The 15,922-nt window shown below is 41.9% G+C and overlaps 2 protein-coding genes and 1 pseudogene across 3 annotated transcripts in view; 1 reads left to right on the plus strand and 2 right to left on the minus strand.

The window, feature by feature from the left end:
- Positions 1 to 1,697, minus strand: part of SCAI (suppressor of cancer cell invasion) — a 194,716-nt gene extending 193,019 nt beyond the window's left edge. Inside the window, exons 1-2 of one of the 2 annotated variants that reach the window (XM_030919428.1) lie at positions 1,529 to 1,697; positions 774 to 818 (exon numbers count right to left, since the gene is read on the minus strand). In XM_030919428.1, coding sequence (XP_030775288.1) covers positions 774 to 818; positions 1,529 to 1,581 — 98 coding nt within the window. In that variant the 5' untranslated portion in view covers positions 1,582 to 1,697. The remainder of the gene's footprint in view (positions 1 to 773; positions 819 to 1,528) is intronic. The other variant, XM_030919427.1, reaches the window with a different exon arrangement.
- Positions 1,698 to 5,407: 3,710 nt separating this feature from the next.
- PPP6C (protein phosphatase 6 catalytic subunit) overlaps positions 5,408 to 15,922 on the minus strand; it is a 50,816-nt gene continuing 40,301 nt past the window's right edge. The window contains exons 5-7 of the mRNA XM_010365863.2: positions 12,938 to 13,017; positions 12,565 to 12,774; positions 5,408 to 8,669 (exon numbers count right to left, since the gene is read on the minus strand). Coding sequence (XP_010364165.1) covers positions 8,421 to 8,669; positions 12,565 to 12,774; positions 12,938 to 13,017 — 539 coding nt within the window. The 3' untranslated portion in view covers positions 5,408 to 8,420. The remainder of the gene's footprint in view (positions 8,670 to 12,564; positions 12,775 to 12,937; positions 13,018 to 15,922) is intronic.
- On the plus strand, positions 9,214 to 10,602 carry LOC104664397 (annotated as a pseudogene).

A 15,922-nucleotide genomic window follows, 5' to 3' on the forward strand; every position in this document is an offset into this window, starting at 1 on the left:
AGCATTTGCACACAGTGCTTGGCACATAGTAGAAGCTCAATAAAATTAGTTTCTTTTATTTTTTGAGGCAGGGTCTTGCTGTGTTCCCCACACTGGAGTGCAGTGGCATGATTACGGCTCACTCCATCACTGCAGCCTTGACTTCCTCGGCTCAAGCAATCCTCCCACCTCAGCCTCTTGAGAAGCTGGGACTACAGGTCCACAACACCTGCTCAGCTAGTTAGTTTTTGTGCTTTTTTTAATTTTATTTTTTGTTTTTGTGGGTACATAGTAGGTGTATATATTTATGGGACCAGCTGGTTTTTCAATTTTTTATAGAGATGGAGTCTTGTTCTGTTGCCCCAACTGGTCTTGAACTCCCAGGCTCAAATGATCCTCCTGCCTCAGCCTCCCAAATCTCACGCCTCATGGGATTGAAGGCATGAGCCACCCCAGCCAAGATAAGCTTTTTAAACAGAGATGCTGGAGAAACTGAAATTATGGCTAAGGTAAAAAAAACTAGCTGAGATCCTTACACAACATCATAAAGTAAAAAAGTGGGATCTCTCAAGATTGGTCACATTATCTTAGATACCAAAAAAAAAAAAAAAAATCGACTATAGAGGTAATAATTTGAAGTCCTCAAAAGAAAAATCATGCATGTGGTTATATTCTTTTAAAAAGGGGATAAATAAGAAACTTCATCTACTGACAGTGTACAATTATGCAGTACGGCACAGGTGCAGCCAAGCAAAAAGAAAAACATGAAGCAAAATAGGAAGGCACTGCCTTACCTGCTTCTCCGTTTTCGAGGCGGTTTCTCCACTGTGCCAGTCAGTCTACAGACCAAACAAATAAGACAGTAACTAAAAGTAATATACAAGAAAACATCTCCGGGCGCTACCGTGCCAGTCAAGAACTAAACAGACCACCCTCTGGGACCACAGGCTCGCCAAGCCCAGACCTGACCTTACAAACGCCTTATGCCCTGTTTCCCCTATTTACCAAGACCAAGCACTCCTGGGACTCACCGTTCCCCCAATTCCCCCTGAGCCCAAACCTTCCTGGTCCCTCACCCCATCTTCAACCCCTGCTCGTCACAGCCCAGCTCCCCAAAATCATCCACCTCCACCTACTCATTGTCTGCCTAGTCACCCCCGTAAGCTCCCCCAGCCTCCCCTTTCCTGTGCCCACCCGCTCCCGACCGTACACTGCCCTCTCCACGCCCCGCCTCTCTGGGCCCGGCGACCCCCGCATTCCACGGCCCCTCCGGGGACGCGCGCGCCTTGCCCCTCCCGGCCCCGCGCCGCCAGCCTCACCCCTCGGCGCCCCTTCCCTCACACGCCCCTCTCACCTGGCCTCGAGGATGAGATCGCGCCCAGCCCGCGCCGCCGCCTCCAGCCGCCCCCCAGATCCCCCCAGCCTGCACCCCCCGCCCCTCCGATCTCTGCGCCCCGAATGCTCCGCGGCCCCGAGCCGCTGCCCCTGGGCCCGCTCCCTGGCCCCCGCCCCATCCCCAACCCCGGCCTCCACCCAGCCCCCGCCCCACCTGGGGGCCAGGCGACTCCGCGGCTGCTGGGGCTGCCGGGCTCCTCTGACCATCCGGCTCCTGCTCCGCCGCGGGAGCTGCTCCGGCGGCCGCAGGGCTCGCTCGGGAAGCTGAGGCGGCGGAGGCTGGAGTAGGCGGAGAGGCGGGAGGAGGGCCTCGCGCCTCTGCCAGGCTTGCCGCGGGGCCCGCCTTCCCCGCGCCTCTCCTCGGCTCCCATTGGCTAGTTCAGTAGTGTGGACGGAAACCTGTCAGTCGATTGGACGCTCGGCCCATCACATCCCGCGCTGCCCACCCAGAGGTTTGGTTGAGACTGCAGGTGGCGGCGGAGGTGCCTTAGAGATTGCTAGCAGGGCCGGAGGAGACCCGAGCGCCACCAAGCGCCAAAAAATAGGAACTGCACCCCCGGCGCCAGACACCTGCCCCAGGTTCTCCTGGCTTTGCGTCCTGCATCCCACACACCTGCTGGCGCCCCTCCACCTCTGCACCACGCCAGGACCGAAAACAAACCCTGAAATCTCCCAGTTTCCTCTAGCAGGTGAGACAGTGAGGCAACTCTCACAAACGTGTTTCCTTTTAAGCCACCTCGAATGCGATCCTTGTCCCTACATCTTGCTGAAATTGTCTCACAGCTCACAGCTACCCTTCAAAAAAGACCCAGCCAGAAAACTGTGAGAATCCACCAAAATAAAGCATGGCTGGGATGCTCAATCCTCTGCAGAAAAGATCACTAGCTTGGGTGCAGGCTTTTAAGAAAGCAAGATTTTTTTTAATTACCGTGAAAGAAAAATCAGTACTGCAAACAAAACCAATGCCATACTAAAAGCAACGTGTTCCATTTTGAAAGACCTGGACAAGGCCGGGCGCGGTGGCTCAAGCCTGTAATCCCAGCACTTTGGGAGGCCGAGACGGGCGGATCACGAGGTCAGGAGATCGAGACCATCCTGGCGAACACGGTGAAACCCCGTCTCTACTAAAAAATACTAAAAGCTAGCCGGGCGAGGTGGTGGGCGCCTGTAGTCCCAGTTACTCGGGAGGCTGAGGCAGGAGAATGGCGTAAACCCGGGAGGCGGAGCTTGCAGTGAGCTGAGATCCGGCCACTGCACTCCAGCCCGGGCAACAGAGCGAGACTCCGTCTCAAAAAAAAGAAAAAAAAAGAAAGGCCTGGACAAATTTAATCCCTGAATGCAAGCCGACCATCCTGATTCTGTGACCATTGCAAGTTCTACACCAATTAATCAATTTTTTTTTTTTTTGAGACGGAGTCTCGCTCTGTCACCCAGGCTGGAGTGCAGTGGCCAGATCTCAGCTCACTGCAAGCTCCGCCTCCTGGGTTCACGCCATTCTCCTGCCTCAGCCTCCCGAGTAGCTGGGACTACAGGCGCCGCCACCTCGCCCGGCTAGTTTTTTGTATTTTTAGTAGAGACGGGGTTTCATCGTGTTAGCCAGGATGGTCTCGATCTCCTGACCTTGTGATCCGCCCGTCTCGGCCTCCCAAAGTGCTGGGATTACAGGCTTGAGCCACCGCGCCCGGCACCAATTAATCAATTTTAAAATAAATTTTACTGTATTTTTTGACAGACAAGCATGCAAAACTGCCTTTCATAAGCATAATTAGTTACCCATCGTCTTCTGCTTTAACAAAGCCATCCTTGAAAATAAGACTCAGCTCATTAACGTATTATAAAATTCTTGAAGGTGGGAAGGCCTCTCTAAATCACTACTCCTGTGTGCACTTGTTTAGTAAATTCTTAGCATCTGTTCAGAGTTGGGAGGCGGCGTAAAACTTTCTCTTAAGCCACTTCCACTTTATTAGAACATCTTTTATGCCTCAATAATATGACAGCCTCGAGTAGTACATGTCAACATTGGGGTGGGGAAAATCTCTCATTGATCTCCATAAATGGCAAATATTAGGATACTAGTTTTTCATAAAACCAAATGTATTTGGTGTAAAGAGCTGTCTTTTCTTCTGAGATGGTCCTACCTACATCTTTAATGGTAAAATGACTTTCCATTTATGAAGTAATACTGATGGTAAATTGTAGCAGGATTTGAAAAATTGCTTTGACAAAGAAAAAATGTCAAATCTCTGTTGGCCCCCCAAATTAGTATTTCGTGTAATCCTAGTCACAGAACCACAAATCAGCTCAATCTCAACCAACAGTTTCCACCTGTATTATCAAGCCAGAGGAAAGAACTCCAGAATAATTTGTGTCAGACGAAGGGGGATCATCAACTCACTAGGGAAGTAATCTTGAAATCCATTTATTACATTCCTTATTAAAAAACCACTGCCTGCTTTTTAGCATCTTTCATAACTGACCAATCCTCACTGGTATATATCAGATATTGTCAATAGAACAGAAGCTATTCATTTCTTACGCCTTCCCAAAAAGGATCCTCAAGTCTTCACATTGTGTCCGAGTGATCTCTGGTTGTTTTTACTCTGTAAGATACAAATCCCATCATTCCAGACCACATTTAATTCACACTTCCTCTGTATTTTCACCAATTACTCCATCCTACATCGAACATTTCCTTCTCCAGATGTGTTGTACTTACAAAATCTACACTATGTTAGCAATTACACATTGCCTTGGATTATTCTTCCCAACTACAATGAATTTGAACAAATGGCCTATGAGTATGAGCCCTTAATAAAAACCAGCTTTGGACCAGATACTGGGTGCTTTGTGTGTGCTATTTTTAATACTGAGATTAACCCTGTCTGATACTCTTATTTTAGACACAGAAATTTAAGATTCAGAAAATTCAATTTGTTCAGGGTCACACAGCTACAATAACCAATATTGCTTAAAATAGAGGGCTAAATATGTACTCTGGTGTGCCCTCTAGGGATTCAAGTTCCAGCTCTCCTGTGCAACCTTAAGTCACTTATCCTCTCTAAGCCTATTTCCTCATCTGGGGGAAAAAGTTCTAGAGAAGAATGAACAAAATTAATTTTTTCAAAAGTTTGGGCTGGGCACAGAATCTTATGCTTGTAATCCCAGTGCTTTGGAAGGCCGAGATAGGAGGATCTCTTCAGCCAGGAGTTCAAGACTAGCCTGGGCAACATAGGGAGACCCCCTCTCTACCAAGAAAAAAAAAAAAAATTAAAGGTAATATAGTTATAGACCCATAGCAAGGGCATCACAAAATAAAGAACGTAACAATTTAGCTACATATGCTGAATACAGGTTAGTTGCTATTACTGCATGGCAGAGCTGGGGTTTTAACCTAGATCTGATCCCAAAGCCTGTGCTATTCCATAATGCCTCCATGCAGTCTTTTATAACCCACCATTTATATACAAAAGCAGAGTGCTGCTGAGAATAGTGGGTGCCTAGGGATTGAGTGGAATATACTTATGTAGTATTTTTGTTGACAACACAAATCTATTAATGCCACTCATTTTTGAATTAAGAAAACATTTGAATGATCTAAGCCAGCATAAGCCTACTCTCATGAGGGTAAAGGCACAAATTCACCAAGAAGTTGATAGAGAAATAGAAAACTAACAGGAGGGGAATGCAGAAGCATCTAGTGTGTCTGGCATCATGCTAGGGGACTTTCCAAATGTTTCTTTTTGGTTTACTACTGTGTATTTCGTCAGCATCACTGCACACTGTAAATACACAATTTAAAGAGTTGTAATGATCTCATGAAGCATAGTTCTGGGCACTGGATCGAAGTTGTAACAATAAACATTGCCTTTAAAGAGTTGGAACACTTAGCTCAGAGTCAAATGCAAAACAAAACAAAAAAAAGGTTTCACTTTTGTTTACCAGTCAAGCAACCAAGTGGAGGAATAAGCATTTTTTAATTTCTTATATAAAATGCTAACTTCTTGTCAGGACATACTACAGACTATGCATTAAATTTTTTGACAAACTTCCTATAATCTTTTTATTAATTTACACTGAGGGAATATAGCACCTTTCATCCGAAGAACTGAAGGTGCTTTACAAACATTAGCATTTAAAAAACAATTACATTTAAAAATCTGGATTCTTGCTGTTAAATCTCTTCGACTCCAGATACACAATTTCCTGGAAGCTGATGGAAAGCAATTCTATTTCTGACAACGAAAGAGGCTCAGAAAGAGTCCTGATTTACTTTCACAGTACAGGCATTTTCCAAAACCTGGTGCTGGGCTTACAAAGCAAACACACACAAATCTTAATGCAATGAACAATATTTCAAACCTTATTTCCCAAAGCAAAACCTAGGGCTTAAGACGTCAAAATCTTCCAACAGTTCTAGACATCCCGACAGAATAGGAGCTGATGCAAGTTGCATATGAGATATACTATTGATCCAGGCATTTTAGGATCACACTCAAATAAAGTAGTGAAAGTTTTTAGGGAAACACATTAACTTATAAAAAGCTAGCCAAGAGCATATCGGCCAAATGAGGAAAGGGAGTAAATGGCAATTCAAAGTAGACAGTTCTCACTAGAGCCTATGGCACTTTATTAGAAACCAAGTATATCATAGGCAAATAAAAATAGTTCTTACCCCCATTGATACAACATAAGGGATTTTACATTCAGCCTAGATACAGGGAGTAACAAATCCTCCTGCCCATAAATCTATGACTTGCAAGTATCTTCCACCACATGATTACTCTATATAGTACATATAGTACATAGCCCTTATTTATTGGAGGGATCCAAAATATTCCTTGTAGGCTCACAAAGTCCAATACATTAGCTCTCTCTTCCCTTTACACATCTAATAGTAAAAACTATTTTTTCCATGCAAAAAGCCATTATTCAGTTGAAGAGAAATCAGGCAAAACAGAGATGGCAGTTAAGGAATGGAGAGAATATTATTGGCACGTGCCCAACTAGTGACAAATAAATGCAGTACACGATGACTTAAAAATAAAAGTCACATTATAGGGATAACAAAAACAACTACATCAATCTAAGCTAAGGAGTGTCAAACAGGGAGGGCTGGGAGTTACCAGTTCTATTGGTACAACTTAAGTAGAAAGCGAGCACTTAAATACAATTTATGGTAACAGGAAAAAAAAAAAATACTGCAGAGAGCTGTTCAAAGACCACACCAAGTTGTCTGCATCATTAATTTCCAGTGTTTCACAATTAGTAAAATACATAGCTACATATCCCTGTAAGATAAAAATACCTTTCCACCTGAATTACACTGGTGTCAGGGCAGTAACACGAAGTTACTGACCCAACATTAGTTCAAGTGCGTGCAGCAAATGTCTTAGCCACCTCTTTCATATAGCTATATAATTAAAAACTATGTAAGGAGCTGGTGGTTTGAGGGAAAAAAATAAAATCAAAACAGTATTGTGCTCATTTAATAAAAGAAAACCCTGATGAAAAATTATATGCCAAGAAGCTTAGACTATAAAGATTTTTATTGCATTTTTAAGTAACCTGGAAGTTCTTATCCTGAAGGGGAAAAGTTGGTTTTCAAAACTACCTGAACAGATGCTAAAGTGCTTTATTAATTGGCTGGCTTCACAAGTATTTCCTGGAATGACAAAAATTAATTATAGTAAAGGGATACCAACTATTTCACAAAATGGTGCATTCCAACATCATTTATGACTACAGTCATAAGAGATACTGGAATACTTGTCCTTATTAAGTGGACAGTTGCATATTAAGAACTGATCATCACAACCCTTTGGATATTCAAATTACTTACACAAAGCTGAAATATGGAATCACAGATCTTTGCAAAAAAGAACAACTTGTTTCTTTTTCTACACTTTAAATAATCTGCTTCAGATTACAGTTCACAAATACAAGAGTCCTGACTTTTCAACCTTTCCAGTTGCAGCTTAAAAATGAACACTTTCTAAAAGTTAAGGTCAAGTGTTACAGCAAGAGAAGAATGATTCCTATTGAAAAGTACATAGATTTTAGTTAATAATACTCATGATAGATTGTAAACTGGATTGATCACATTCTACTCAACTGGTATCAAATTAACACATCAGCATTACAAGTATTAAATGTTTTTCTATTACTATAGAGGATATAAACCAAAACATTAATATGGCAGTTATGTTCTTTAGGCACAGTTTAGTGATTTTTTTAAAAAATAAATACTATTGAATTTCAATTGAAGTTTTAAACTCAATAACCAAAGGGTCAAGAACTCTGATTAGGAAAAAAGCAAAGATAACTTTACACTAACAATGTAAGCTGTTTAAAATTTCTAACACTTAACCTATCTTTTATTTAAGATTACTTTATTAAAAATACAAGGAATCTGAAAAAAGATCAATACAATTATCTTAATGTACAAAGTCATAAGCTGTAGCAGTTTTTAACTAAAATTTAAAAACACAACAAGGAGGGCAGCCCTTTAGACCAATTTATTTTATATCCATTTAAAATATCATCCAACAAAGGACAATGAAGTTTACATCTGGGACAGGTATACATAACTTGAGGCATTTGGAGTCCATCGTGCCCACTGAATAACAACTTTGCTGCTGAAATTTCTTAAAACTTACCAAACTAAAACAAAAGGCTGAATGATACAAAAAGAAGGAGTATTTAGGTGTAATCTGTCAATTGGCTTTTAAAAAAAGGAAACACATCCTGTTTCCCAGACCAGTAAATAAGCAAGAGCTACATGCAGCAGTGTGAGTATGAAGACATTTCTCAAGTCTTCTCAAATGAGTCCAGGGTGGGGATGGGATGGGGGGAAAACTGATAGAAAAACTTTGCTATAGACACCACAACAAACAATAAATTTACATAATTTAAAATTAAAAAAAAAAAGGCAAGAGGCAGCATTTCAGCAGCAAAGTGCTCAATAAAAAGTATATTGTAGAGGGTAATACAAGAAAATTGGGGTAAGAAGAGGGCAGAAAAATGGGTCAGCAGGATGGGCGAAGGCCTCAAAGGAAATACGGCGTTGTCGTTCTGGGAGGAATAACACGTTCTGAATCTGGAACTGCCCGGAATAACTTTGGTTCTCTTGTATTTACATCTTTGAAGACCATGATCGAAGCAATATTTCCACAACGATAGCAGTAATTAGGAGCAGACCATACTGTCACCAGCTTCTCATCAAACATAAATTTATAGCCTTCGTGCACTAGTTGATGTGCTCTGCAGATGAGTTTTAAGTTGTTGATATGAACAAACTGCAATTTAGAAAGACACTGTAAGTATTTAGCACTTAAAAAACAATCACCCTACATACGTAAGAAAGTAATCATTTAAATACAAAATCCTATTACTACTAAATGCATCATGAGTATAGAACCCACTCTATAATTATCCCCAACAATTTAATAAGTTTAGGCAAAGAGAGCAATTTTGGCCTGAGTCAACTACACAGCTATAGAAACTGTATAGCTACATAGTTAGAAATTTCTGGAAGAAAAAGCATTCAATAGGTCCTATGAATCAAAATTTTGTGTTTTCTGATTTAATAATAAAGATATTACTATCAGTATCTACAATTTACTGAAAGTTTAGTATGTGTAGATGTTGCAATAATTCTGAAAGAGATTATTCTTTTGCAACCTAAGGAAACAAAAGCTCAGACTAGATAAATAACTTATCTAAATTAAGATGCACTGATACAGGATCAGACTCTAGTTTTCTGACTTCATTATGATGCTGGAGCGCTTCCCAATATAAAGTCGTGTGTGTGTGTGCGCGCCCGTGTGTGTGTGTGTGTGTGTGTGTGTATTTAGTTGAAAACAGTTAAAGTTCAAAGTATTGCCTATCTTGAAGATGGTGGGGTAGCATCACAAAGCGGTTAGCATTGAGTCTCTGGACCGACTTCAATTCCAGTCTCTGCAGCAGCAGTGATCACTTAGTGAAGAATGCTTAGGGTAGTTGGCCAGGATCCTGAATATCAAAATCTTCAGCAGCAGCTCCCACCAGGACTTGTCTCAGGAAACTGCTGACTGCCTGGGTCTGGAGCTCGGCAAGGTAGTGACTAAGAAATTCAGCAACTAGGAGACCTGTGTGGAAATTGGCTAAAGTGTACGTGGAGAATGTCTACATCATTTGGAGTGGTTGTGGTGAAATCAACAATAATTTAATGGCACCTTTAATCATGATTAATACCTGCAAGATTGTTTCAGCCAGCCAGCTTACTGCAGTCATCCCATGTTTCCCTTATGCCCAGCAGGATAAGAAAGACAAGAGTTGGGTGACAATCTCAGCCAAGCTTGTTGCAAATATGCTATCTGTAGCAGGTGCAGATCATATTATCACCATGGACCTACATGCTTCTCAAATTCAGGGTTTTTTTGATATCCCAGTGAACTACTTGTATGCAGACCTAGGTGTCCTGAAGTGGATAAGGGAGAATATCTCTGAGCAGAAGAACTGCGCTATTGTCTCATCTGATGCTGGTGGAGCTAAGGGAGTGAACTCCATAGAAGACAGGCTGAATGTGGACTTTGCCTTGATTCACAAAGAAGGCCAATTAAGTGGATCGCATGGTGCTTGTGGGAGATGTGAAGGATCTGGTGGCCATCCTTGTGGATGACATGGTTGACACTTGTGGCACAATCTGCCATGCAGCTGACAAACTTCTCTTAGCTGGAGTCACCAGAGTTTATGCTATCTTGACTCACAGTATCTTCTGTGGTCCAGCTATTTCTCACATCAACAACACATGCTTTAAAGCAGTAGTAGTCAGCAATACCATACCCCAGGACGACAAGATGAAGCACTGCTCCAAAATACAGGTGATCGACATCTCTATGATCCTTGCAGAAGCCATCAGGAAAACTCACAATGAAGAATCCGTTTCTTACCTATTCAGTCATGTCCCTTTATAACACAGTTACTTCTGAGGTTTTTTAAGAATAAAAAAACCACCCCACCCCTTGTTTTCCCTTGGTATTTGATGACAAATTCAGAAGACCCAGCTTACTCCAGTGTAGCTTTCAATATCCCACATCAGGTATATCTGAGCTTATCCGAAATGGAGAAAGACGGGTTGAGATTAACTGCTGGGACTTCCTACCTGCACTGTCTCATTCTGGCTTCCTTGATGATTTTGTGAGTCTTGCAGCTTTAACGAGAGCTCAGCTGTTACAAGATTTCAGACTTTTGAGGATATTGTATGGGGGTGTCTGACTGTGATTGGAGAAGCTCAGACTACTTTGCATGTGAATGCTTTAGGGTTTTCTTTGTTGAGAACAACCAGCAACAAAGCCAACCCATGTGTGAGCAGTTCTCCCCAAGATCTATGCAAAATTACAGCAAGAGCCCTGGGCAACCCCAAACCTAGTCCCAGTGGCTAAGCACCCTGTAAGGCAGGAACAGGCAGTTGGACTTGAGCAGCCATGGGGTGGGGGGTGGGGGGTAGTGGAGGAGGGAAGCAGCACAGTGCAGCAAATGTTTCTTGGGAGGAAGAAGCCTGATTCATCATCATCTGCTTGATTCTCTTCATCATAGCTTGGATTCTCTTTTGTACCTATTCCTTTGATTTGGCTTTACCTTCATCCATCTTGATCCTTTCCTGGCCAAATATCCTCTTGGGCCCAAAGGACCACTGCACCATAGACTTCTGGAAAGCAAATGTGCTTCCTGCTATGTAATCGCTAACATTCACATTACATGATTTGCTGTAGCTTGATCTTCCTTAGCCTACTACCCCTGTGGCAGTAGGTTGTAGGTGGTCTCATAGTGCCTTTTGATTAATTTAAGTATTTAATTGCCATCTTCCTTCTTTGGATCTACTTGGCATTTCAAATGAACAGAGATTTCTGTTTTTTAAAAAAAAAAAAAAGCCAGGCGCAGTGGTTCACGCCTGTAATCCCAGCACTTTGGGAGGCCGAGGCGGGCGGATCACGAAATCAAGAGATCGAGACCATCCTGGCTAACACAGTGAAACCCCATCTCTACTAAAAATACAAACAATTAGCCAGGTGGCGGTCCCCTGTAGTCCCAGCTACTCAAGAGGTTGAGGCAGGAGAATGGCATGAACCTGGGAGGCGGAGCTGGCAGTGAGCCAAGACCGGTCACTGCATTCCAACCTGGATGACAGAGCAAGACTCCACCTCAAAAAAAAAAAAGATTGACATAGGCCGGGCGCGATGGCTCACGCCTGTAATCCCAGCACTTTGGGAAACCAAGGTGGGCAGATCACCTGAGGTCAGGACTTCAAGACCAGCCTGACCAACATGGTGAAACCCCGTCTCTACTAAAAATACTAAATTAGCCAGGCGTGTTGGTGCACACTTGTAATCCCAGCTACTCAGAAGGCTGAGACAGGAGAATTGCTTGAACCCAGGAGGCAGAGGTTGCAGTGAGCCGAGATTGCACCATTGCACTCCAGCCTGGGCAATATGAGTGAAACTCTGTCTCAAAAAAAAAAAAGATTGATGTTATTGGCTCTTGTAGAGGAAACTAATAAAGTGTCTGTATCTGTGTGATTTGAGGTCTTTAAAAAAAAAAAACAAAAAAAGTACTGCCTATCTTGGTCTTGCCATTTTGTTACTTAACTACAGTATTTGAAAGGAAAGGGGCCGGCCAGGCACAGTGGCTCACACTTGTAATACCAGGTCTTTGGGAGACTGAGGCGGGTGGATCACCTGAGGTCAGGAGTTCAAGACCAGCCTAGCCAACATGGTGAAACCCCATCTCTACTAAGAATACAAAAATTAGCCAGGCATGGTGGCGTACACCTGTGGTCCCAGCTACTCAGGAGGCTGAGGCAGGAGAATTGCTTGAACCTGGGAGGCAGAGGTTGCAGTGAGCCAAGATCATGCCACTGCACTCCAGCTTGGGTGACAGAGCAAGACTCCATCTCAAAAAAAAAAAAAAAGGAAAAGAACATTTACTTTATCCACTATTACCAAGTGGATGCTGGAGTAGGTGCTTTCGCTGTATGATCTTATTTAACCATTAAAAAAAGACATACATTAATAACTAAACTAGAAATTTAATATCCATAGCCACCATATTTTGAGAAAGCTAGACTACAAGTTAGTTATCTAGGGCCACCATAGTTCTCTATGCAGTCCATTAGCAATCTACAAATTACTTTTCCAAAAATGCTGCCTTTACCTCATTTGTGACCTTTGCTCCAAAAAGCCAACCTGCTCCTCGCGGACTGATAGCCCAAGTATCCACATCTTCAGGATCTGACCAAACCAGATCACAAAATGCTCCTTTATGAGGAATTTCCTGATTCCGTTCGATGGTTCGAATTTGATCCAGTGTTTTGATATCAGGAGATAAACCACCATGGACACACAAAATCTGCTCATCTATTAACTAGCAAAAAAGGATAACGAAGAGTTGAACATATAACCTCAGGCATATCTAAATTCATCAATGAATACTAAAGATATCAACATAATTGAGATGACAACTAGATAAAAATATGCAATGTGTTATTGGCAGGAACATACATGAGACTTTAAAAATAGAAACTTACAGCTGCTACTGTGAGCATGTCAAAAACTTTGGTACAGTATCTCCAGGCATTAGCATTTCCATATTTGGTTTGGCACTCATCTGTGAAAGAAACAGAAGGGTTTTAATTAATGAATCTGCCAATAAAAATAAACAATATATCCAATACTAAAGCAGCCTTCAGTACAACAGAAATTCAGCTTAAACTAGGACAGCAAGATATGACACATATTTAGTCCTACTAGGACCTCCACATAGAGCCAAAAGAACACTACTGACCAACTATATACAGTTATATGTCCCTTAACCATGGGGATACATTCTGAAAAATGCATTGTTAGGTGATTTCGTCATTGTGTGAACATCATCACATATCCTTACTAAACCCAGATGGTCTAGCCTACTACACACCTAAGCAATATGATATAGCCTATTGCTCCTAGGCTATAAACTTGTGAAGCATGTCACTGTACTAAATATTGTAAGGAAATAGTAACACAAGGGTAAGTATTTGTGCAATAGGAATTTTTCAACTCCGTTATATCTACAGGACCACTGTTATATATACAGTCCATCATCGACTGAAATGTCACTATATGGCACATGACTGTATTTCCTAAGGATGTAGTACTGCTCTTCATTCCTGGAATGGACCTAAGAAGCAGCTGAAATTATTAACCAAAATGTTATCATTAGAAGAGTCAATACAAATTTCACACAACCTGAAGCAAATGTTTTTACAGTTACGTTAATATTAGGTAATTCTGGTAAACAGATAAATTTATTTAAGGAGACCATTCTAGCAGGATAATCAGATCAAACAAATTAGAGAACCCTTAGTTATAGGAACATGAGCAATTCCTAACTCTTCTCAGGGCTAAGTTATCTCTTCTGAGATTTTCTGCAAATTGTCCAACTAAACACTTGAGCTTCAGTGGATCACAACTGAGGACAGATTGCCAGTCAGGTTCTTACAAATTCTCAGTTGAACACTCTTTCTGCTGCCTCCATAGCTTTTTGTTTTTGAGACAAGGTCTCACTCTGTTGCCCAAGTTGGAATACAGTGGCGCAATCAGCAGTGGCAAGATCATAGCCTCAACCACCTGGGCTCAAGCAAGCCTACCACCTCAGCCTTCCGAATAGCTGGAACTACAGGCATGTGCCACCACACCTGACTAATTTTATTTCTGGTAGAGATGGGGGTCTCCCTATGTTGTCCAGGCTGGAACTCTTGAGTTCAAGCAATCCTCCTACCTCAGCCTCCCACAGTGCTGAGATTACAGATGTGAGCCACTATACCCTGACTGTCTACATAGTTAATAGGGTACACACTTCTTCTGTTAATACCATGGAAGCTCTGCACTTTGACTTCTTCCATAATTTTAGAAAAAAAAAAACCTGACATACCACTATTGCCTTAAGTGAAGCTGAAAATGATATAGGAAAGAAGTCTGCAGGTTATGACCACTCCCCAAGATTTTCTCAATTATATATCTATGTGAAGCAAGATTGTTATGTAAACTTGGCATAAGAGAGCCCTAACAATGAGCTCAGTTTGCAGGCAGGGATCTTGAACTTGGCTCTATAGTAACTGCCCAGTATGTGTTTATCAGTGTGAACTGAAGGCCCAGTGTAAAGTTATATAGGGATATCTTATTCCTTTAAAATCAATGTAAGTCTTATAATAACTAAAATTATCTTATTCCTGAGGAGCTGTTAAGCTTCATTTTATTAAACAAAACCATACAACACCACTACAAGAACAGAGCTCTGGGAACAAGAAAGTTCAATACTAGATTTTGTGTTGCTGTCATTTTCCTCAGTCAAGGCACCTTGATTAAAATGTCCTCCTTCCTCACCCCATTTTTTCCCCTTTAGCCCTACATTGATGAAAGCTGGGTGAATTCTGGAGTATAACTGTATATATAAAAACAGTCACATATAAAAAACATATCATATATTAGTCATATATAACTATGCGTTTTATATATTATGCATGTAGCATTAGTTACATATATATATAGTAGGTGTGTGTGTTTTGATAACATTAGCTTTAGTATTTTCACTGAGCTAATATCATAGTATGGTATCCAAAATATTGATTATTTTGCAAAAGAATCCAAAAGTTGTATTTCAATTGGTGTTTATTTTGTGAATGAAAATAAGAAGTAACTTGTAGAAAGGAGACAATTATCTAACTTTACAAGTATTTAAAAAATTATATAGGCCGGGTGCGGTGGCTCAAGCCTGTAATCCCAGCACTTTGGGAGGCCGAGACGGGCGGATCACGAGGTCAGGAGATCGAGACCATCCTGGCTAACATGATGAAACCCCGTCTCTACTAAAAAAAAATACAAAAAATTAGCCGGGCGAGGTGGCGGGCGCCTGTAGTCCCAGCTACTAGGGAGGCTGAGGCAGGAGAATGGCATGAACCTGGGAGGCGGAGCTTGCAGTGAGCTGAGATCCGGCCACTGCACTCCAGCCTGGGCGACAGAGCGAGACTCCGTCTCAAAAAAAAAAAAAAAAAAAAAAAATTATATAAAAACAATTATCAAAATTTCTCTAACTGATAATGGCAGACAAACTGAAGAGTAAGAGAGTTCAGAGTATCTTTGTTTTGTTTTGTTTTGAGACAGAGTCTCGCTCTGTCACCCAGGCTGGAGTGCAATGGCATAATCTCGGCTCACTGCAACCTCCGCCTCCCAGGTTCAAGCGATTCTCCTGCCTCAGCCTCCCGAGTAGCTGGGACTACAGGCAAGCGCCACCATGCCCAGCTAATTTTTGTATTTTTTGTAGAGATGGGGTTTCACCATGTTAGACAGGATGGTCTCAATCTCCTGACCTCATGATCTGCCTGCCTTGGCCTCCCAAAGTGCTGGGATTACAGGCGTGAGCCAACACGCGCAGCCCAGCCTATCTTCATAAGGACAGAAGATAATTCAAACTATAAAATTTAAAACTAAAGGGTTCTGCAATTAATGTTTCCAAATCTCTCAATATCTGCCTT

The sequence above is a fragment of the Rhinopithecus roxellana genome, chromosome 16 (assembly GCF_007565055.1).
Source record: "Rhinopithecus roxellana isolate Shanxi Qingling chromosome 16, ASM756505v1, whole genome shotgun sequence".
In the NCBI taxonomy this organism is placed as follows: domain Eukaryota; kingdom Metazoa; phylum Chordata; class Mammalia; order Primates; family Cercopithecidae; genus Rhinopithecus; species Rhinopithecus roxellana.